Here is a 24,983-nt window from a genome sequence, read left to right on the forward strand (position 1 = left end):
ATCTTGACTCCATCCTTACATTAAGAATATTCAAATAAGGGAACATCCTTGGCCTCGTCCTTTGATAAGATACCAAAACCACCAAGTTTTGGGGCAAAATAGCCATTTCCTGTAATATATATATATATAAGTTTTAATCTCATCACAAAACTTATGTTCAAAGTAGTTTTTTTGTTTACCAAGGTATAAATTTTTTTTTTCTTTTTCAAGATTTAAGTTGAAGCCTTAATTGGCAATTGAAACTTCATTTTTAAACTAAAACCTCAATTGCTAATTGAAACTTTATATTTTAATTAAAGCTTTAATTGGAATTAAGGTTTCATTTTTTTAACTGAAATCCCAATTGTCAATTGGGGTTTAGTTTTTTGTTTTTTTTCTTTAACTTTAAAATTTAATTAAAAATATCAAATTATACATTATTGTTGAAATTAAAAATATATACTTTAATAATAAAAATTTTATATATTTAAACTTAACGATCTAATATTATTTCAATAAAGATAAATTGATAAATATAATAATAAATAAATATTTCATTTATTAATAAATTAACGAACTTAAAATCATAAAATTATATGATATATAAATAAAATATAAAATTATATAATATATTAATTTAAGATATTTAATTTGTTATATTTTCAAGATATTAATTTATTTATATTTTAAAAAATTTATTTTAATGAAAACAAAACTTAAGACAAGAAAAGAAAAATATTAAGTTTTGGATTTGGTTTGAACTCTTCAAACAAGAGGAATATCCAGATTATCCTTGTAAGCGTATTAATAACACCTCTACAAAAGCTAAGATATGGAAAACCAGTGACAATATTATTATAGAATCCATTCATCCTCCTAAACCAAGGCATATATATGTTTATAATTTTATGTAAAAAAAATGCCTTGAAAAATATAAAATTATATAATTTATTAATTTAAGATATCTAATTTGTTATATTTTTAAGATATTGTTGTAAAATTATAAAGTGAAAGGAGAAGAAAACAAGAAAGATAAATTAGAATGTAGGAAGAGAATATAATTGATTTTCATTAGAAATATCTCCCTTTTATAAGGAGTCACAAAGAGATATACATTAATATGAATTATTATCCACAAGTTCCCATAATCCGGTAAATTCGCATATTTTATAACAGATATTAATTTATTTATATTTTAAAATTTTTATTTTAATTAAAATAATAGTATTATCTTCAATTTTCATATATAGATTTTTCATTATTTTAAAACATATGTTTATAATTTTATGTAAAAAAAAAATGCCTTGAAAATACATTTCAAAATTAGTTTTTAAAATTAATAAAAAAAAGTCTACTACAAAATTTAACTTTTAATAATTTCATCAAAGTCACAAAAAAACCTAATAAACATTTATATAGTGAAAAAAAAAAACCGTATCCCCTAATTGTAACAGATGCTACATGAGATATAACTTAAATTAATAAATTATATAATTTTATATTTAAAAAATATCATAAATTATCTTTATTAAAATAATATTAGATCTTATAAATTTTTTATTATTAAAGTATATTTTTTAATTAAATTTTAAAGTAAAAAAAAAAAATTAAATGAAGCCTTACTTAGCAATTAAGGCTTCAACTTAAATTTTGAACTAAAAAAAATAAAAGAAAAGAAATTATACCACGGTGTCAATAAAAGGGCTACTTTGAACATAAATTTTGCAATGGGACAAGACTTATATTCTTTTACAAGAAACTACTTTCCAGCAAATAATAATTTCCAGTCCCAAAACTCTGCAATAATAATTTCCAGCAAATCAGAATCAGTGCACAGCCAGAATAATTTCCAGTTCCAGCAAACCAGAATCAGCACTACCAGAATATTTTCCGCTTCCAGCAAACCAGAATCTGCACTGCCAAAGTAATTTGTTTCCAGCACCTGTATATATTACCATAGCAGAAAATAAATCAAAAGGTGTGAATCCTTCCCAGTTATTTTAATCGTTCTAATATTTTCAGCAAAATTCTTCATCCTTGAATCGTCAACAACTCACCAAGAGATGTTATGGGAAGATTTGGGTGCATATCACGCATTTTCCTTGCCGGTTCCTCCTCGTCAAGGGATGTCCTGAAAATGGCTGCATTTCAAGCGTTTCTGTGGCTGCATCTCTGATTCAGACGGATCCTTAGAGCAAGCAGTTTCAGCTGGTTCCCCCTCGTCAGCAGTATAGTACCCAGAATTATCCAATTCCGAGCCATCAACACTTCCACTGGATTCCTCATCATGGATTTCTGTAAGGACAACTGTTGACTTATTAGGAGGAGGAGAGGAAGCAGAGGAAATAGAGCCGAATTGGATCATTGGGGGGTTGTTGTGATTCACATCTTCATTACTGTACGCCAGACCAATTCCATACCGCTTAACTACACCAAATCGGTCAGAAACTGGCTCGAACGATGCCTTGATACGAGTCACTTGATGCCAATCACTGAAGGAAGAAAGTGGTACATAAAGCAGTTTTACGTGATCCGACTTTAGCATGTGAGGATCAAGCTGCAAACAAGGCCAGACTTGGATGCCGTGAGTAAAGCGACCGGATCTTGAATAGGAAAAGTAACAGTGTACCTCGTATTCAAAATTACGAATATTGGTACTAGACTTGGGAACGACGGTTGCAAACCAAAAACCCAGGAAGTTGGAATTAAACCAATTTGGAGGTAGCTCTGCTATTACTTTCTTCCCTGAGCTCTGATACCTTATCCAATCTGGTAGTCTACTCCCAGGAGTGATCATTTCTAATGCCCAAATGACGTTTATACCCTGTAGAATGAAAATGATCAGGGGTTGAGAGATAGAAATTGCTGATCCTGTATCATTTGAATACACTTTCTTTTCTCAACGTAAATCCCAACTTCCTTCTACAAAACAGGCATATTTTCTAAACTGATAACAAAAAGTAAAAAAATTGAGGAAACATGAGAAATTGCTTCCATGCATTTCATACTTTAACAAGACCACATGAATTATAAAAATAAACCATAAAACTTATTACAAAATCCATTTTAAGATGAGTACAATTATGATATACAAAATAAACATTTTTTTATAATTAAAATTGTGATATGTGGGATATAGAGGAAATTTACCCCGTTTACGCGATTCTTTAGAAGGAATGGCTGGACATATGACTGGACATTTCGAAGCGAGACATTTTTCAATGATGTGCAATTTCTTGCATTCAATTGAACAATGTTTGATGGGAGATCTGGCAGTTCTTGAAGTCTTGTGCAATTTTCCAACCAAACAACTTCCAAGCGTGAAAGTCGACTGAGGTTTGGCAACGTAACAAAGTTGTTCTCACATAAATTTAAACCTTCCAATGAAGATAAGAAAACAAGACTACTAAGGTTTGTTTCATCTGACAAATTGCAGTCACTTAGGTCTAGCTTTCTTAAAGAGCATAAGCCTGACAAATTATGCAATATGAAACCAGTGGAATTGGAACTTCTTCTTGGAAACAACCATGAGGCAGATGGTGGTCCCTTACATCCCTCCAAAGATAATATCTCAAGGTTTCTCAACGAAGACAAAGAGGAGGGTAGTTCTCTTAGTGCAGTTCCATCTGCATAAAGTTCCTTTAACATTTCTAAGTTCCCAAAGTTCTCCGGAAATTGTTCAAATTTTGAGCAGCCAGAAAGAATCAATGTGTCAAGGGATTTCAAGTCATAAGGGCCGCTTGGAAGACTCTTGAGCATTTTGCAGTTTTTCAAACTCAAAAATTTGAGATTCTTCAAATCTACAAGTGATGGGTGAACCTTACATAGAGACACACAATCTTCTAAAACTAACCGTTCCAGGTTGGTGACTCTTGAGAGATTTGGGGTTTCTATTAAGTACTTAGAGTGACTAAGATCCATGCATTTCAACTTTTCAAGAACCTGCCATAAAAGAGATTTGACTTAAAATTAGCTTTCATACACATTATACACTCTTTAAAGAAAAATGACATGAGTAGATCAAAATCATACCTTGATTCCTTTCCAAAGTTGTTCAATGCGGCTACAAGGCATGCTGAGGTGAACAAGATTCTTTGCATTGAAATCATTAGGCAATGATTTCAAGGAGTATCCATACAAATCTAAGTACCTCAATTCATCAAAACTAAATTTAAAATTCGAAGAGAAACGAACTTTACAATCCTCCTTCTTAAATGTATCTTCAAAGTTTCTGAAAATTTTGTCAGATTGATAGACTTTGAGCAATCTAAGTTTACTCATCCTTGCAAAGGCTTGTGTGGTAAAGTCTATTGTCTCTTGTAAATGAAACGAATTGAGGAATATGCCTTCAATCTTTTCACTTCCCTACAAATCGAGAAAGAGATTTAAGTTAAAAGCATGCAAAGCACATAAAAATTTCTATAATTTTATCCACATACGATCACTTAAGCCAAAATAATCATTAATTATAATCTTAAACTTTGATAAATAAAATAAATTTCATATTCCTTTTTCTCTTACCGTATTTTTTTTCAATACATCAGAGATATCTTCATGGAACCACAATCTACTACGTTTGTCGAGCTCTTGAAGAGATTGTTGACGAACAATTTCCATACCCATTTCTTGTATTAAGTCATGCATCTTAAGCATATTCCCATAAATACTTATCAAAGATCTATCAATGAGAGTTCTTATTCCACAAAATGGGAAAAAACCGCAACCATCCAATATTTCAATTACATAATCTTGATCTTCTCCTTTAAAGAAACATGCAATATCCAAAAATATATTCTTCTCTTTATCATCTAACCCATCATAACTGATTCTAAGTACTTCCTCAATTTTCTTATCAAGAGTACTTTTCAGTTTGTCTAACTGATTTCTCCATTCTTTTTTGCTCATGCCAAATAAAGAACATAAAACTTTAAGAGCCAACGGAAGGCCTTTAGCATAATCTATCATTTCTTTAGAAAGCTCCAAGAAATCACCAATAAGAAGTTCATGTTTTAACAAATGACGTTTAATGAACTCATAAGCTTCATCATAATTAAATTCTGGAACCTGATAACAAAGGACACCATGTGAAATTAACAAATGTTTATCTCTAGCCGTTATAATAATTCTGCTTCCTCGACCAAACCAATCCCAATTTCCAACTAAGCATTCCAATATTTTTGGATCATTCACATTGTCGAGAACAACAAGGGCCTTTTTTGAATGGAGTCTAGCCTTTATAGATGTGAATCCTTTTGTATTTAGATCTTTTTCCTCCAATAGATCAGAAAGAAATATTTGTTGTAATTTGATTAAACCCTTATTAACCAAAACCTTTCCAACATCTTCCAAAAAAGAGTGTGCTTCAAATTGTCTTGAGATTTCGTTGTAAAGAGCTCTAGCAAGGGTTGTTTTCCCTATTCCGCCCATGCCCCAAATTCCTATCATACAAACATCATCCGATTCCAAACGTAATCGCATTTTTATTTCTTGTATGCGAACATCTATTCCAACCAATTTCTCAGTATCACCACTACATATATTTAACAATTTATTCAAAACATGCTTAACGATTTCCTTGATTAGTAGAAGCTCATTCCTGCCATATTTGAAGCATAAACAAATAATAAGACTAAGTGCCCATAAAAAGATAATAAAAATAAAACAAATAGGAGAAGATTTGTCCGGATATAGTTGATCTTATCACTAAGGTTACAAAAGACTAATAAAAAAGTTATGAATTCTATAAACATGGTCCTTAAATCGGATAATTAATATTAACATGGAATTCTTATACCCTTTGTATTTTAATAAATATTAGATGAATTAATAATAAGAGGATTAAATTGGAAATGCTAAAAATAAAAAATAAAAATAAGAGTGAAAAGGCTTTAGATAATTACTTATTCCTTGATTCCCAACCAGATAAATTTGCAACTTGAGTGAGAGCATCCTTCCAAATCTGCACCCTCTCCATATTCTCTGTCAAATTCTTCTCATGTTCAGCTAAGGCTGCTCCAAATTTTCCCCTATGATTTCTCACATCTGAGGGATCCACATTATAGAAAATTGGGAGAACCCTCTGTCCCCTGGTTTTCATGCACTCTAGTATCTTTGCAAGCTCCTCCAGACACCATTTAGAAGATGCATAATTTTCTGATAAAACAATGATGGAAAACATGGAGTTCTCAATAGCTGTAACAAGGGCAGGAGATATGACCCAGCCTCTCTCAAGCTTGTCATCATCTCTGAAAGTGTTGATTCCTTTAGTGCGCAACTCTTGACAGAGATGGGCAGTGAAGTTATTGCGGGTGTCTTCTCCTCTAAAGCTCAAGAACACATCATAGCTCCCTTGAGAAGAAGAAGAAGAAGAAGAAGAAGCAAAAGCCATTGCAGCGGTACTAGAGACCCAAAGTCTGAGATATGAGTCCTGAATTCTAAATTATCCTGTAGGAAAGAAAAAGTTCCATAATTGATTTATACAATTCCAAAAACTCCATCAACAAAACGACAGAAATTCTGAGAGATAATGTTATAAACTACAATTGAATAATAAAGCTAAATTTGCTTAATTGCAAATCTGAAATGAAACCATAGCCATAAGTGAAGAATACAGCTGTGAGAAATCTGAACAAGAGAATAACCAATAATAATAACCAAACACGGTGACAAGTGATGGTGATGTTGTTGATGTAATTGGAGCCAAGTCTCACAGCAAAACTTGGAGTATTTTGGGCAAAGAAGTGCTTCTGCTGCCTGGATTGTGTACGAGGAGTGTTAGCTGTTTGTATCATCAACAGACATGAAAAAATAGCAAAAATTGAAGAATACACCTGTAAGATCTGAACAAGAGACTGGCAAAATAAGTGTTTCGGCTTCTTGTAGTAGGAGAAGCAGAAGGAATGCAGAACAAAGGATAGAAGTAAAGAAGGAAACCGCGTTAGACCAGTAGATCAGTTGAAAGAAAATGCTTTGTGGGGTTTGCTTCTCCCAACACCTATTGGCATGATATGTAATTTCTGGGGGCATGCCGTGTGAAAGGGTAATGGAAGGAAACCGCGTTAGAAGAAAAATGGTTTGGTGGTAAAGGTGAAAATGCTTTGTATTTTTCATAAATCAAAAGTAGTTTACTTTGAAAGTGCCTCCACTCAGTTGCCTTTTGCTTTTGAAGCCACATGCTCCCTGGCAACATCATGACTTGGAAGATGTCACACCAATTCATACCTTGCATCCATAAATCCTTAATGAGTAAGGCAATGTGGAATGAAGGGTTACATACGATATGATGCCTGAAGACTTAAACGTGGTTGGATGGATGTGTGGCGCCTAAATCTAATTGGGTGAAAACATAATTTAAAAATAAAAAAATAATAAATTAAATAAATTTAATGGATGTGTGGAGCCTAAATCTAATTTAAGGGTGAAAATGTAATATAAAAATAAAGAAATAATAAATTAAATAAATTTAATGGATGTGTGGCGCCCTAAATCTAATAAATTTAATTAAGGTAAAAAGTTGTGTTTTAAAAACTGGGGTGTTCCCCCTTTTGACCTGTCCATCGGATATACTGTACCATCTGTTCAGGCACTTCAGTGAACCGGGCTCACTCGGTTCTTGACGAACCGGATGGGTCAAGACTTCACCTTTTACCTGTTCTTTTTTTGGCAAAATGGGCCAAAATTCCCCCTCACAGCCCACTCCTATTCTTGCAAAATGGACAATTATGGCCTCATATTGAGCCCCATGGCCCATTTGATTTGTTGAATGGAAAGAAGTATATAAAGCTCTTCATTTTTTCTCTCATTTCGATGTGAGATCAATGTGAAGGGCTTTAAAAAAAAAAATCAATTTTGTTGTTACAATAAGGGAGCTTGAACAACAGTAGGCCCAAGTTTACAATAGAATAATCTCTTCACTGTGTTATCCCTTTATTTGTGTAGAAACCTCACAAGGAACAACTACATAGGCTATTTCAAAAAATAATATATATATATATATATATATATATATATATATATATATAATTACATAATTCGATTTATTTATTTTTTCATTTTCAATATGCTTTCATATTTCAATAAAAAAATTTTTAATATATTTTCATATTTAAATATTGTATATATATATATTTTTAATAAATTTAAAATATTAATACATTTATATAAAAATGAATAAATAATATTACAAATATTGTTAAATTTTAATTATATATACTTTACATATTTTAAAATTATTTTTAATTTTAATAAAATATATATTATACATTTATGACGTCATCGGTTCGATCACTGATCCGACTAGTGAATCTTGAATCAATAACATTTTCAATTCAATTTTCGATTGGAGACCCGCATTTTTTACATGTGTTCCCACTCAACGGCAAGACTTGTTTTTTATTTATTTGATGAAAAATATGATTTTAAAAAAAATACGTGGAGTCGCCATTTATTTTTATTTTATTTTTAAAGAGAAAAAAATAAGAAATAAAAACCCTAAGTGTGACTCTTAAAGAAAAAATAGGTCTGTGAAAAATCGAGTCCAGGTTCGGGGGCCAGGTTACCTATTGAGAAGGTACGGTAGTGAGCTTGTATACGTACGATCTCTACTAAACGAATTAAAGGAATTGTGACAATTAATTAATTAATTATGAATAAAAAAAAATCATGCAAATGAGTATATACAAGTGTGGACCTCGCATTTCCACTCATGCATTTTCCACTCGATGGTGAGCTTGATTTTTATTTGAAAATTTGATTTTTATTGATTAAGAAAATGACTTGGAGTTGCCACTTATTTTTGTTTTATTTTTAAAGGGTAAACAAAATAAGAAAGAAAAACCCTAAATGTGACTCTTTGTTTTAGAAAAGGTGGTCTGTGAAAAACCGGATCGGGTTCGGGGGTCAGGTTAGTTATCGGGAAGGTACGGTAAAGACCGTAGCACCCCTCTAAGTCCTTAAAGTCGGGTCTCTACTAATAAAATAAAGTTGACATGGCAACCAATGAGAAAGTCAATGAATACTCAAATCGATCATACACGTATAAGAATTAAAACAAGCATAAGGAGTGACCATGATGCAAGAAAATACGTACCTAGGTGGCGAACCAATATGCGCTATCAAGAGGTGAGGTTAGCGCACAATTAAGAAATAATTTCGAGCATGTCATAGAGCATAATCAATCAATCATGTATGAATATCAAGTCAATCAATTAGTCAATCGATCGATCATAAAATCATGTATGTGGAGCCCCTACCAAAGCTCGTTTATTTTTGCACGAATTAATTCCATAAATTCCATTATTCAGAATTACGGAATTTAAGTCACGCTTATTTTAAAACGTTTTAAAACAAAATAGATGTTGAAATTGTTTGCCAAAAGGAAAGATGGCAACAAAGTTTTATTAAAAATGGGACTCTTGGGTGATCCTAAAAATTCTAAGGATGAAAGATGGGAAAATTGGGATTATTTGAAAATCGAAAGATATTTACAAAATGAGATTTAAAAAAACATTTTCAAAATCAAATAAGAAGAAATCCAAGAATGTCACATGGCCCAAAGGTGGCCATGCAAACCATGCAGCAGGGGATCTGGAGTAGGTGGCGAATAGACTCCTGAGTCATTTTGTTTGACGAACAGCTTGCTGTCGTGGTTTGCATCCATATTGACTGTACCCAAACTTGTAGCGCTGACCTTGTTCGTCATTGGAATTTTCTTTTTAGCATCTCCTTTACCAACAGTTATGCTCATGGACTTTAATTCAGCAACCAAACGACACTGGGTACAAGGCATAGAAGGAGATGATCTTTTCTCTCAACCAAGCATCAAACATGGCCTTACCAAATCGGTCAATATCATTGTCTGTCACTTCCCATAGATAGGCAGCTATAACAAGGGAACCAGCTGATAGATAGGAAAGATGAATACCCTGTGGATTGTATTTCCCATTTAGAGACAATAATCCACTATTGCATCCCATTAGGAGAGTAGCAGCACGATTTTCCAGTTTCTAAATCTCAATGCCTGGGAATATGTTGTGCCCCACTTCCATGGCCAATATATATAAAGAGGTCGTGACTTTTCAAAGCTCCACCCAAGTCTTCAACTGTGGGTGTAATTCCAGCTTTACACTCTATATTTTGATCTCTAAACCATTTTTTCAAATGCAGCTTGTGAGCTGCTGAGATCACCACTAGGATTCAAAAAATAAAATACATCCAAGGGATCAATCAACGGAAAGGCAGCAGCATTCATTCCAGCCTGCTCTTGATGGAGGTGACTTCTATCAAGTATGGCAGAAAATGGGAGTTTAGCCTGAAATGCTTTGAGTGCAGATATTCAGAGGGATATGCATTAGTGTTTGATGGTAAGCTCGGCCCTGAGATAGAGAATATCGTTGATGAAGTATAGACTGTCTTCAGCCACTCATCATGCCACCTGAATACAAGGCTAAAGGTATTCTTTTCTAAATTGTCCATGTAACAGGGGTCCATCGATGACTCCCAACCAATTAAGGTTTAGGGCATCAAGCTTTAAGGATCTTTCAACCACTAACTCCTCAGATTTTACCCCGGACTTTTAGAATGAATTTTAATACCCAAGCACCTACAGTATGTTAAACTCCACCTATCCACCCTTGTAACAAGCATTGAGGTCGGTGACTCCCAACCAATGAAGGCTTAGGGCACTAGGTTTTAAAGATTTTCACCATATACCCCTCAGACCTTGCTCGGGTTTCAAGGCAAGCAAACATTTTTTCTTTCTTTCTTTTTTTCAAAGGCTCATTGGCCTTTTATAAGGTGTCCCAACACTATTAAATGAGGTCAAAGGTACCAAGTCTAAAATTTTCCTAAGTCAAGAGGGAAATAGTTTTTCATCTTATAATCGGAACCTATTGTGCACAGTGTGTGAATAGCTTAAAGTGGAAGAACTAAGGTTGAATTCAATAGAAGCTTCAACAATTCATCAACTTTAGTAAGCATAATACAAACTCTAAGTCAAGTAAAAAGACAAAAATTCAATTTCTCCCTTTTCATTTTGAAAATTTTTCCTTAATAACCATGGAGAGTAGAATAAAAACTTAAAAATTTTAAAATTAAGCAAAAAGCAACTAAATTACCAAAATAACTTAGCATTAATAACAAAAACTTCCTTCCTCAACTCTCCCCCAACCAAGCTGAACATTGTCCTCAATGTGACAAAACGATTGAAAAATAGGGAGGAAGTGGTACCTCCTGAGTGACGTGGAGTGATGCTGTGGAAATGATGGCTCAGCTGCCTCTCCTGTAGGAGGCTCCTGATGAGGCATAGGCTGATCAACAAAAGGAGGGGCCTGTGATGGCTCTGATGAGCTGGGAATGGCATGCTCAGGAGCTGATGTAATGCCAATGATGCTGGATCTGCCTCAGATGGCAGTGTGCTGGGCCTGAGTGGAAGAATCTGCTCCTGATTTAAGTTAGTTACAATTAACATAATTTAAAACCAAAATTACAATCAAATAATTTACAAAACTTAAAAATTAACATATTTAACAAAATTATGGACTTTGGTGAAACCAAGTCCATCTAACCCTTCTCTGATCAGGCTTTTTGTGGCTCAAGGAGGTTGATTTCCTCCTTTTCTGGCTTGAACGACTCAATGAATGGCTTGAGGCGATGACCATTGACTCTAAAGGTGTCTATGCCATTGGAATTTAGTAATTCCACCACTCCATTGAGATGTACTTGGTGAATAATGAAAGGACCTATCCACCTTGACTTGAGCTTCCCTGGAAAGATATGGAGCCTTGAGTCATAGAGTAGGACTTTTGTCCTTTCCGCAATTCTTTGTTGGAGATTAGTTGATCATGCCACTTCTTCATCCTCTGTTTTGCAACTTTGGAATTGATGTAAGCATCATTTCTTAATTCCTCCATCTCATTAAGGTCTAAGCACCTCTTTGCCCCAGCTCTGATCAAGTCCATGTTCAACCTCTTGATTGCCCACCAAGCCTTATATTCAACTTCCACAGGGAGGTGGCATGCTTTGCCATAACGAGACGATAGGGGGACATGCCAAGAATAGTCTTATAAGCTGTTCTATATGCCCATAATGAATCATGTAGCTTAATAGACCAATCTTTTCTGCTTGTAATCACCACTTTCATCAGTATGTTTTTTATTTCCCTGTTTGCTAGCTCCACTTGCCCGGAAGTTTGAGGATGATAAGGTGTAGCTACCTTATGCTTCACTCCATACTTGGCTAATAGGGTTTCAAAAGGTTTGTTGCAAAAATGAGTACCTCCATCACTGATTATGGCCTTGGGCACCCCAAATCTTGAGAAGATGTTCTCCTTAAGAAATTTGAGAACCACCCTGTGATCATTATGTTTACAGGGGATTGCCTCCACCCATTTGGAAACATAGTCCACCCCACCAATATATAAGAGTTACCAAAAGACATTGGGAAAGGTCCATGAAGTCAATACCCCAAACATAAAAAGATCAACTATAAGGATGGGGTTCATGGGCATTTGGTTTCTTTTTGTAAGCTTCCTGAGTCTTTGGCATCTATCACAACTCCTACACATGATGTGGGAATCTTTGAAAAGCGATGACCAAGTAAACCCTGATTGCAAGACCTTCATGGCTGTTTTCTGAGAGGCAAAGTGGCCTCCACAGGCATTCTCATGGCAATGGCTGAGGATCCCTTGTTGCTCTTCTTCAGGGACACACTTCCTTATGATCTGATTGCACAATACTTGAAAAGGAAGGGCTCTTCCCAATAATAAGCATGAATCTTTGCAAAGAAGTGCTTCCTGTCTTGCGCTTTCCACTCACTTGGAACTTCACCAGTAACCAAATAGTTAGCAATATGAGCATACCAAGGAGCTTTCTCTAGCAACATAAGTGATTCCTCAGGAAAGTCATCATTGATAGGTAATACATGGGAATTATGTGTTATAACCAACCTTGAAAGGTGGTCAGCTACCACATTCTCCACCCCTTTCTTGTCTTTGATTTGGAGATCAAACTCTTGTAATAAAAGAATCCATCTAATAAACCTTGCTTTTGCATCTTGCTTTATTAATAAATACTTCAAGGCTGAATGGTCAGTGAAAACAATGATGAAAGACCCTACCAAATAAGCACGAAACTTGTCTAAAGCAAACACCACAGCTAACAATTCTTTCTCTGTAGTTGTGTAGTTTCTTTGAGCCTCGTTCAATGTTTTCTTGCATAGTAGATCACATAGGGCTTCCCATCTTCTCTTTGGCCAAGTACAGCTCCTATAGCAAAGTCACTAGCATCACACATTACTTCAAAGGGTAATTGCCAGTTAGGAGCCTTTACTATTGGAGCGGTTGTCAAAAATTGCTTCAATTGATCAAAACTCTTTTGACATCTTTCATCCCAGACAAACTTAGCATCCTTAGCTAAAAGTTCACAGAGAGGCCTTGAAAGCTTAGAGAAGTCTTGTATAAATCTCCTGTAGAACCCTGTATGGCCAAAAATTGCCTTACTCCTTTTACAGTGGTTGGGGATGGCAATTTGGCAATAAGTTCCACCTTTGCTTTATCAACTTCAATGCCTTTCTCAGAGATGATATGGCCAAGGACAATTCCTTGATGTACCATAAAATGGCATTTCTCCCAGTTGAGCACCAAGTCTTTTTCAATGCATCTTTTAAGAATGCTTCCAAATTTACTAAGCATTCTTCAAATGTACCTCCATATATGGTGATATCATCCATGAAGACCTCCATAATTCGCTCCACCATATCACTGAAATACTAAGCATACATCTTTGGAATGTTGCAGGTGCATTGCATAAACCAAAAGGCATTCTTCTGTAGGCGTATGTTCCAAACGGACATGTGAAAGTGGTCTTCTCCTGATCTTCAACATCAATTTCAATTTGGAAATACCCTGAGTACCCGTCCAAGAAACAATAGAAAGGATGGCCAGAGACTCTCTCCAGCACCTGATCAATAAACGGGAGTGGAAAATGATCTTTCTTTGTAACAGCATTCAATTTCCTATAGTCAATACACACCCTCCAGCCTGAAGTGAGGCGTGTAGCAATTTCTTCTCCTTTTTCATTCTGAACCATAGTAATCCCTGACTTCTTTGGTACCACTTGAGTAGGACTCACCCAAGGGCTGTCAGATATGGGATAAATAATACCCGCTTGGAGTAGCTTCAGTACCTAGTTCGCACTACTTCTTGTAAATGAGGATTCAATCTTCTTTGAGGTTGACGAATTGGTTTAGCTTTTTCCTCCATATATATGTGATGTGTACAAACCAAAGGACTGATTCCTTTCAAGTTTAGATATTTGCCATCCTATTGCTTTCTTGCACCTCTTAAGAACTTCAAGTAAAGAAATCTCCTGATAACCGGTAAGAGATGAAGATATAACAACAAGACATTGGTTATTTTCTTCCAGGTATGTATATTTTAACTCCATGGGTAGAGGTTTCAAATTGAGCTTCAGGAATTCTTCTGTTACATCATTTTTTCCCTCCTCTTTATTGAATAAAGGTAAGATCTCTTCTTTCCTCCTCCAACCTTGTAGAGTAGCAAGGACATCAGCGGGTTCAGACAACCCTTCTTCAAGATCCTCAAGACTTTCATTCAACTTTTCTTGCATATTCTGATCATAATGCTCCTCTACTAGAGTGTCAATAATGCATACCTCTTCTGGACCTTCTTCTTCTTCCGGAGTAATTAGCTTCTTTGACATATGAAAGATATTAAGCTCAAGTGTCATGTTGCCAAAAGTGAGTTGCATAAGTCCATTCCTACAATTTATGATTGCTTTTGAAGTAGCAAGAAATGGTCTTCCAAGGATGATAGGAACATAATTAGCTTCCTCAACTAAAGGATCAGTATCAAGAACAACAAAATCTACTGGATAGTAGAAATTATCAACTTGAACTAAAACATCCTCAATTATCCCCCTTGGAATTCTCACTGACTTATCAGTTAAAGATAGAGTGATTGATGTTGGCTTTAATTCACCAAGTCCCAATTGCTTATAAACAGAGTATGGCAACAAATTCACACTTGCTCCCAAATCTAACAAAGCTTTTTCCACTACCTTTCCTCCAATCATAACTGAAATGGTAGGACATCCCGGATCTTTGTACTTCAAAGGAGATTTGCATTGTATGATGGCACTCACTTGCTCAGTCAAGAAGGCTTTCTTATTCACATTCAACCCTCTTTTGATAGTACACAGGTCCTTTAGGAACTTTGCATATGTTGGAACTTGCTTAATCATGTCCAGCAATGGAATATTGACCTTCACTTACCTCAATACTTCAAGGATTTCTGATGCATTTTTTATCCCCTTTTTCCCATGCAAAGCTTGAGGAAAAGGTGGAGATGTGCGTTTCTTCATCAATTCTTCCTTAATAAGCTCTTTCTCCGGATTTGCATTCACTGTTGAATCATGGTCCTCCTTCCCTTCACTGATATCTTTCTTAATTCCTTTCATTTCCTCCCCCTTCTTTGTCTCTTCTTCTTCCTTCTCTTCAACATAAAGCTTGGGTGTTGGTGACTCAACCTTTTTACCACTCCTTAGAGTGATCAAGGCTTTAACATCTTTCACCTGTGAAGATTCTCCCTCATGAGTTTCCACTTCATGGATACCCTTGGGGTTTTGGTGAGGTTGAGAAGGAAATCTACCCTTCTCTTGCACTGTGTTCAAATTAGTGAGCCTTGAGATTGAGTATTGGAGATTATCTATCTTCTGAGATAAGTCATTTTGCATCCCATCCATCCTTTTATTCAAAGTATTCTCTACACTGTCAATTCTTTGACTGAGTTGAGAATTGATGGATTTTTGGTCTCCAACAAAATCTCCCACAACCTTGCTGAGATTCATTATTGCTTGTTCAAGACTTGAAGCTTGTTGGGATGGTTGAGATGGTTGAGATGGTTGAGTCGGCTGTTGGTACTGAGGTGCTCTTGGCTTCCATGAAAAATTTGGATGATTCCTCCAACTTGAGTTGTAAGTATTGCCATACGAAGCATTGCTATTGGGCTTGAATTGTCCAATGACATTTGCTTGTTCTCCAAACATTTCTCTAGCAATTGGAATTGTAGGGCACTCCTCCACTAAGTGTTCATAAGATTGACAAATAGAACATGGCTTTGCTTGCACTGGTGTTTCAGCAACAACTTGCACTTCATGAATCTTTTTCAGTTCTAGCTCCTCCACTCTTCTTGTCATAGCTGCAAATTTTGCTTTCATATCAACATCTTCAATCAAGGTGTACATCCCAGCCTTAGCATGAAGAGCATTTGGTTGAGACTTCATCTTTCCCACTTCTCCTCTGTGCGGTTCATCCCATCCCCTTGAGACTTTAGCTACATAACTCAAGAAATCCATAGTTTCCTCAGGATTCTTACTCATGAAATCCCCTCCACACATTGTTTCGAGGAGTTGCTTCATTGAGGAAGACATCCCATCATAGAAATAACTCACCAACGGCCATGTATCAAAGCCATGATGAGGACAAGTATTAATGGCTTCCATGTATCTTTCCCAACACTCATAGAATTTATCATTCTCTTTAGCTGAGAAGTTTGAAATTTGCCTTTTCAAGCGATTTGTTCTGTGAGTAGGAAAGAACTTCTTGAGGAATTCAGCTTGTAAATCAGTCCAAGTACGGATACTCCTTGGCCTTAAAGAATTAAGCCAAATCTTGGCCTTATCCTTTAAAGTAAAAGGAAATAGTTTAAGCCTCATCAGGTCGATAGAAGCTCCTCCCTCTCAGAATGTATTACAAACATCTTCAAATTCCTTGATATGGGCATAGGGATTCTCACTTTCCATTCCATGGAAAGTTGGTAGAAGTGGCACAATATGGGGTCTGATCACTAGCTGCTCTATAAGGGGCACTATACATGATGGTGCACTCATACGAGGTGGATGCATGCGGTCCCTCATTGATCTTAATTCATTCGGATTGTCCTGATGACCATGTTGACTATGCTGATCCTCAGGTGTAATTTCCATGATGTTAAAGCTCAATTCCAACTCCTTCTTATGAGGTGTTTCAAGTTTAACAAGCTTTCCTCCACTATCTCGTATCCACTTTGGCATACACAACTAGTATCAACTGTAGCTAAAAAAAAAACGAAAACAGAGGAAAACAAAAAAAAAAAAAAAACTACCAAAAACAGTTCGCTTAACTAAAACTAAATTAAAAGCTATGCTAGAATATAAACGAGTAAAAGAAACAACTAAAAGAGTTAGTAAAATGACAAAAAACTCACCAAACTTGTGATGAAAACCACAAGTACACTGAAATAATATCACTATGAAGTTGGCACCTTCCCCGGCAACGGCGCCATTTGATTCGTTCTCAATTGGTGTCTCAGTTGATTCATGTCCAGCTGGTGCTCTTTGATTGAAAGAGTAATCAACAAAATTTATAACCTATATCACCATGCATTAGGATAGCTTTAGCTAATATAGCATAGTGGCTCTAGGATCGTTCTCTGGGAAGGGTTTTCAACTCACAACTGATACCAATTCAGAGTTAAATTGGTGCTTTTTCATTTCAAGGTTAGCTTAAGAAATAAAACACAAACTTTGGTTAAATGAGGTTTTGTTTCTTGCTAACTAAAAAGAAAGTAATGGAAATTACTTATGAAAAAAAACATTCCTTGGAGGTTTGGGTTCACCAGGGAGGTTCCTCATGCAAAAACAGAGCTCCGGTCATTTGGTTCATTTCCTCGCATTAGAGAATTAACATATAGTCAATCCTCTAATCGGTGTTGTACAGATGTATCCTTTAAATGGATTTCAGCTCTAATTCCCTCTCACTGATGCAACTTGTAATGGCTCGTGCCTCTCACCTAGCATTTGCCACTCAAGGTGATCTTTAACTTTGGACTTCTCTTCTCAAGCTTGCAAGAGATAACTAATGGATGTCTCCTTGGAGTCTAAAAGCTTACCAAGTGTTGGCAATTCTAGAAAATCCTACCTTCAAGTCACTTCCCAAAAGCTCACAAGAGGTAAACTAGTGCATCTCCATGGACGGAGATCACTTGCCTTACCAAGTGTTGGCTCAAGTGAATTGAAGGTGTTTTAAGTTAACTAAAAACATAGAAATCATTAAAGGAGCACACTTTCTCTTCATTAATGGCTGAAACCACAAAGCTATAAATTCTTGCACTTGGAACCTTTCCTAGCAACCTTAGCTCCAAGGAACTAAAAGTCTAGCCACTCATTCTCTGAGGAAACTTCCTCAGAGCTTGTTTAGCTAGAAATAAAAGAACGAGAACACAAAAATATGAAGGAAAAAACAGAGCAAGTGCTCTGTAGATATATTACTTATACAAAAGGTTGTCTCTGAAAACAAGCTCCTCAGAATGTCTTTCTAAAGAAGATTACAAACTATATATATGGGTTTATTTACCCCTTGTTCTTACTTAAAGACTAAAGAATCCTATGATAGGTGGGTTACAAGGAGACTTTGGGGATTTAGACATCAAATATCTAAAGCAAAATATCTCAAAATGTCGGTCGCAAATATCGGGAAGCTTCAGGAGAACACTGCAGCTGTGCATGATGGAGACTTGGTCGTCAGTATTATCAGAGTTTGCTTTTTTTATTGTGGGTGGAAATGGATCCTGCAAATCCCGAGTGTTTGACGAGCCAAGCTGTCCGGGAATCTAAATTGGCGGCTGCGGATGCTTTCCGGGTAAGCGCTATCAGAGGATCCGGGGAAGTTGAAACGCCCTCCTCTCCCATCCGGCGTCAGGTGTCGGATGTGAAATATCCAGATAAGGGTGGAATGACGGCGGACAGAATTCCGGATGTGAGACATCCGAAGAAGGTGAAACTTCGGCCGGACAGAATTCCTACCCCTTGGTGGAATGAGCTATGCAGCGCGTCGCAAGAGGGACCGTCTGCGTGTGCAAGGTGTAGGGACCCCTCCCCTGATGACACGGAGCGCGCATCACTATCCGGAGCAACTCCATCCGGATTCCTCAAGAGGACACATGGCAGCGCTCCCTTATTCGGACTCCTTAAGGAGAAGCACACGACACTCGCAAACATCATACCCCGGATGATAGCATATCCTATCCGGATATGTTGTCCGGATTATTGACTAAAGTGAGCAAGCCTTGCTACGTCATTCCGACAGCCTACCACAGCCCACGTTAGTCGCCGCCCTCTGATGGTGTGTCCGAACGCCCTGTCCGGACATCTTTTGCCATGGATTCCAAATAACTCTCCTCAATCTCGGATTGCTTTGGTGATTAAAAATCTATCAAAACACCAAAACTTAACACAATTTGATTATAATTGATTGCAAGGGTCCTTAACATGCCAATTGAGTTAAAATGTAATAACTACTACTCAAAAGTGTTTAAAAGAGTTAATTACAAGCTATGAAATAACACTTTTTGAGTAGTAATCAGCCACAAAGGAGGTTCATGGTATGGAAAATAAGTTCTGGTACCCGACTGCCTTGCCTCATGTGCATGTGTAGTTTCTTTCGTATTTGCTGATGTACTCCTCTATTGGTTTTGACTTTGCTGCAAACTCGTAGTCTACAGCAAAAGTTACTGATCCCTTTTCTTGCATTCCCAGAAACAGGCCAAAGCAATGGATGGAGCTCTTCTTTAATTGCTTCATAGGCATTGAGCAGACTTCACTGATTTCTGTAATTGGCGTTTTCTCATTTGCATTTCTTCCCATTTTGTTTCACTTCCTATGCATTATTGCCTTGGCGAAACTTGCGGACAGATAGATCATTCCCTCCAAGTGAATAATTTGAGCCCTAATTCTCAGCATGGCTCACAGTTGCCAACCCACTCTCATCTGCTTCTATATCACCATTCTATTCCAAAAATGCATTAGAATGCCTCCTAATGTTATCTTTCTTGACCATATTAATTTCAAGACTCACAGTATGAATTTTGGAAGCATGGCTGGCAGGACTATAAGCAGCACAGGCTTCAATCTCTCTCTCGTTGGGTTCACCAAAGTTAACCTCTTCTAAAAGGGAGAAAATATCATCTAGATTTAGGGGCACATGAGTAAACTCCTTCACGTCTTGAATATTCACTGTAGCAGCAGCTTCACAGAGTGACTCTACTTCTTTCATTTCTTTCACATCAGGATTTGCATCTTTTGACCTTAGAAAAGTTGCTATATATGCTATGACCTTGTTCATCTGAGCATACTTCTCTTCAAGTGCCACCTTAGCAGCCACCTCAACTTTGTTTGCTGCATTTGAGTCATAAATTGCGTCTCCATTTGTAGCAAGAACCTCAAAAACACCATTGTCAATAGTCAAGATGCTGACATCGAAAGTTCCACCACTAAGGTAAAAAATAAGGATGTTCTTCTCACCACTCTTCTTGTCTAAACCGTATGCAATAGCTGCAACAGTTGGCTCATTAATAATTCATGCAACATTCAGGCCAGCAATAACGCCAGCATCCTTTGTAGTCTGCCTCTGGGCATCATTGAAGTAAGCAGGCACAGTAACCACAGCATCTTTGATCTTCTTCCTATAAATGTGTTGTTTCCCAATAGTCTCTACATGGACAGCTCCCATTTCTGATTTGACATAGGAATGGGTAGTCCATAATTCTGAAAAGACGTAATCCTCCCATCCTGGACAGCTTGTAGGTGAAACAAATGAACTGGGAGTGAGAAGCTCCTCCTATATTAGATGTCTTTGTAACATCATATCTTGCAAACCCCCCACGTTGGGAGTGATTAACAAGGTGTAAAAACTGTAGTCCAATCTTAGATTTTGATTTATTTGAAGGACTTGGCATCAGGGTTTTAGGCATGGATGGTGTCATGGGAATTAATTGCCTAGATTGTTTAATAGCCAACTCTTCAAGCCTTTGAGTTCCAACAGATAACTGGGGAGTTGCAGTAGCACGTGCTCGAGCTGGGCCCTGAACTAGTGTTTCTGCCATATTAAGGCCACTTGTGGTGCTCGGAGCCACGGGAACTGAACTTGCAGACACAGAATATTGCTGAACAGATGAGACACCTGTGGTATTGCTTCCAATTATCACAGGCACCTCTGCCAGGGCTGTTGTTTATCCATCACCACCAATCACCACTATATTACCAATTGGTAAACTTCAGATCGCAAAAGTCAAGCCAGGAGACGTGACTCTTCCTATATAGGCAAGATAACGCATAAGCAATTTTGTGCTTTCTGTTTTACCCGGCCCGCTTTCGCCACTAACCAAAATTGACTGACTGATTTTCTCATTCATCATAAGTCTATATGCAGCATCAAACAGAGAACCATCTGCATCCAAACAATATATGTCCAGGTAGGCCATCCAAGCAGCTTTTCCACTGACTAAGGATAATTCTTTCAAATTAATCATGCCAGAACTTAAAATAGTGTCAGATAGTTGCTTTGAAACAATTGGAGTTCCTCAACTGGCTTGCCAGGCCAGACAAGTGGAGAACAAATTGGAGGCATGTAGAATTCTATAGCTGTCGAACCTTCATCAGGTGACTCCTTCGGTGGTGTCATGACCTCCATCTTAACAGCAGCCAACATGGTAGTGCAACCAATCTTTACTAGTGCTGATCTATCAGCAGAAGCAACAGCCCCAAGGGCAAGGCTTGTATCTCTAGCTCTTCCAAGTGGCCTGGCATCATCAGCCAATTCTGGTTTAGCACACAGTTCTTTCCACCTTTGCACAACCTAATCCCTGTCAACCTGGAGAGAATCTGTCAGTAATTTGCATCGTTCTGCTTCAGCATTCCAATGTTGGAGCTGATCATTGAGTAAAGTATAAGGTCGAGATAAATACACCTATTTGTCATCCTTCAGTTCATTCTGTAGATCTTGCTACTGTTTGGACAAGACTAGATTATCTTCCTGTGCCTTATGGAGCTCAGAAAGACGGTCAACTGCCAGTATCTTTGTTTCCTCAACTGAATCCTTCAATTCTCTGAAATCCATTGTCCTGTTTGCATGCTTTTCAAGGGACAAACTTCCATTTATAGCACCCTGAATTGGGGTATGCACCAACAGATGCTACATCCTTCTGCATTTTCAGATTAACTAGCTTTCTTCTACTTTCTTCAAGTTCTTCCATGCTCTCTTCCAGCTCACCTCACGCAGATGTTAGCCTCCTCTTTCATCAAAACATTAATCTTACTTAATTGGATGATAGCATCTTCTACAGATAGCTTTCCATGCAAAGCATGTGCTATGCTTTCTGTTTTGACCCTCTGAGCATCGATGGTATCTTCCAGAGGTTTCATCAACTCCATAGTAGAAGAATGTCGCAAAGCAAGGGCTTCTTCAACTTATTTAACAATTCCATCATTCCCATTGCTTTCAAAAGAATCTGTTTATAGCAGCCTATAGAGAAATATCTCCTCAGCAGGACATGATGGAATCAGACCCCAAGAATGGTCCGCATGGCCCAAGGTTTGCATAGCATTTTGACCTTCCCCCACTCGTACTCCAAGTAGGATTAAATCATCAACCAACTGACTCCAGAGTTGGTTCATGGTAATCAACATGTCATCATATGAAGTTGGCCTGTCTTTTAATTCTTTGATTCTGTCTTCAAGATCATGCAACTCATGCTTCTGCACCTCTAACTGCTGAACAAGCTTTTGATTCTGACACTGGAGGTAAGTTGCATCAATGCTTCGATAACCGGGGGAAACACCGAAGTTTCAGGCCATGGGGGATGACAAAGTGTTCAAATGAGGCCTTTTCTTCTCTGTTAACACTCTCAACTGAACATCCAAACCTCTATTCTCTAAGCAACAATATCTCATATCTGATGGGTGGGCGACATCCTTGCCCTTGTTAAGGCTCGAATATGTATCCGGAATCATCAATAGCTGAGAGATAGCATTAATGCCTTGCTATGGCCGTCACCAATCTTTTTTAGCAAAATAACCCAGCAATCTCACGAACAAACGAAACAACTGCTACCCAAACTCAGAAACTGTGCCCATACAAAAATCAAGGCAATGCTGGCCAAAAACTCTTCTCCTTGGAGGGCATGAATGACCATCGAGAACAGAGTATGAACAACAAGGGAACAAGCACAAAAACAGAGTATCAACTGAACCAAAGAAAACACCGATCCGAGCTCCCTTTCATATTGGAGTCAATAAGCTCATGTATAGGTGGGAAAATCAGTGGCAATAGGACCCAAAGATATGACCCAAGCACCCAATGAAGAGATAAAAAGGAATCAGATCACTCTTAAATAAATTTCATATGAAGAACAAGGCACATATTATTCAAAACACAGTCACAACAATATCAAGGAAATCTACTGCAACAAGTATATGGTCCAAAAAACGCACTTGAAAGGCTCCCCTTCCAGCTGAAATGAGCAAGGAGACTGCTGAGTTTCTCCTCTCCTGTAACTAGTAGCTTCGCCAGAAAAAGTCCTTCCTCTAGCTACCCCTGAACCTCTGGTTTTCTCTCTGAGCTCTCCTCAAGCTCTCAGAAAATTTCCTTTTCTCTCAGCTCTCTCATACGTTCCTCCTCTCTGCCCCCGAAAACCGCAGCCAAAAGCACCACTACCTCTCATAGTTTGCTGCTCCTAGCTAAACGAATACTCTCCCTGAAGCTCTAATGAAAACCCTCCTCAAAATATCTCTCTCTTCCTCCCTGAAAAGCGTCCCCCCAGGTTTCCTATCTGAAACTCCTCCTCGTTTTCTCTCTGAAGCTCCCCTAAAAAGATCTCTCTCTGCCCTCCTGAAAAAGCACCACCTCTCCCTGCAGGAGACGCTCCCCCCTAACAGAATGTACCCATCTTTGAATATTCCCCTCCAGGTGTCAACCATTCATTGGCTCCTTCAACTCCACTACCTGATTCACTGAAGGCCAATTACGAGGTGACACGTGGTTCCTTGAGATTGTGACACCTCTCCAAAGTTAGCTGCAGAAAGTGAGCTTGAGAGTCTACAACAAGTCATAGTGAAAATCAATATATACAAAAATAATGATAAAATCTAATTAAAAGAATATACAAAATAAATAATAAGAGAATTATGCAAAATGATTTATTAAACTAAATAAAAAAAGATATTAAAAAAATTAGCTTTCAAGATATTTCAATGGATTTTATTTAAAATAATTTTGAATAAATGATTTTAATTTATTTATTTACAAAAAAGAGTCAATTTATTTTCTCAATTTCATTTGTATTTAATTTTCAAAAAAAGTTATTTACACTTATTGTATTAAAAAAAATATTACAAATTTTAATTTTGGTACAAAAATTATTTTTACTTGCTTCTATTAAAAAATAATGAATTTTTACAATTTTATTTACAAAATTATTTCAATTTGTTTTCATTTAAGAAAAATGACTTATACAAATTATTAAAAAATATACATATAACCTTATTTGCAAAAGAATTTTTAATTAAAAATTAATTTTTGGGACAACTTTATTTATAAAACAAATTTTGGACAATTTTTATTAAACAAATAAATTTTTTGGACAATTATTATTAAAAGAAATTTTCAAATTCTATTAAAAACAATTTTTTTTTTTCTAAAAGCATTTTTTTGAATTTTTATTAATAATTTTTTTTTCTTTTATTAAAAAGAATATTTTAAAATTATTATTTTATTAAAACATATCCATCGAATTATCTCTCTTATTTAAACAAAATTCTGATTTGTTAAATATTCAATTCTGTACACATTCAATAAATATATACAAACAAATGTTTACAAAAACTAATAAAAATAAAATCAAATAGTAGTGGGAAATAAAATGTGTACCCAAATAAGCTTACAATAAGTTCAATGTCTTCATACAACTTTTTTATTTTTACTTTCTTTCATGAAATTCTGTACTTCACATGTCATAAATCCGTACTCAGTCAACAGAATTACAAAACAGACCAATACAAAAACAAAAATAGCTCAAATGTAAATATCTAGAAATGTATAAAAATTCATAATAAATATTCAAGTCCAAATTCAAATTTCAAATTAGTCCAACAAATTTTGTTGATCAAGATGGGCCT

General features: G+C 36.4%; 2 protein-coding genes across 3 annotated transcripts; both read right to left on the reverse strand.

The window, feature by feature from the left end:
• Positions 1 to 1,671: 1,671 nt before the first annotated feature.
• On the reverse strand, positions 1,672 to 5,962 carry LOC117929323 (disease resistance protein RPV1-like). 2 transcript variants are annotated; one of them, XM_034849611.1, is made up of 6 exons: positions 5,880 to 5,962; positions 4,501 to 4,623; positions 4,012 to 4,344; positions 3,130 to 3,921; positions 2,037 to 2,803; positions 1,672 to 1,921 (listed from the first exon to the last, which is right to left on the reverse strand). In XM_034849611.1, the coding sequence occupies exons 2-5, from the start codon at positions 4,621 to 4,623 to the stop codon at positions 2,099 to 2,101; spliced, it is 1,953 nt and encodes a 650-aa protein (XP_034705502.1). In that variant the 5' UTR covers positions 5,880 to 5,962; the 3' UTR covers positions 1,672 to 1,921; positions 2,037 to 2,098. The 2 variants fall into 2 exon arrangements, with proteins under 2 accessions (XP_034705502.1, XP_034705511.1); XM_034849620.1 differs by lacking the exon at positions 4,501 to 4,623 and having other exon boundaries at positions 5,880 to 5,960.
• Positions 5,876 to 6,367, reverse strand: LOC117929815 (TMV resistance protein N-like). Its single transcript, XM_034850239.1, has one exon. The coding sequence runs from the start codon at positions 6,365 to 6,367 to the stop codon at positions 5,876 to 5,878; it is 492 nt and encodes a 163-aa protein (XP_034706130.1).
• Between the last annotated feature and the right edge of the window lie 18,616 nt (positions 6,368 to 24,983).

Source organism: Vitis riparia, chromosome 2 (assembly GCF_004353265.1).
Source record: "Vitis riparia cultivar Riparia Gloire de Montpellier isolate 1030 chromosome 2, EGFV_Vit.rip_1.0, whole genome shotgun sequence".
NCBI classification, from domain to species: domain Eukaryota; kingdom Viridiplantae; phylum Streptophyta; class Magnoliopsida; order Vitales; family Vitaceae; genus Vitis; species Vitis riparia.

Bases quoted from the DNA above. Each gene is read 5' to 3' on its own strand.
- LOC117929323 (XM_034849611.1), bottom strand. From the start codon at position 4,623: ATGCATGACTTAATACAAGAAATGGGTATGGAAATTGTTCGTCAACAA. The intron at 4,345-4,500 runs GTAAGAGAAAAA...CTCGATTTGTAG, and splicing joins ATGTATTGAAAAAAAATACG to GGAAGTGAAAAGATTGAAGG. The intron at 2,804-3,129 runs GTAAATTTCCTC...TTCATTCTACAG, and splicing joins TAAAGAATCGCGTAAACGGG to GGTATAAACGTCATTTGGGC.
- LOC117929815 (XM_034850239.1), bottom strand. From the start codon at position 6,367: ATGGCTTTTGCTTCTTCTTCTTCTTCTTCTTCTTCTCAAGGGAGCTAT.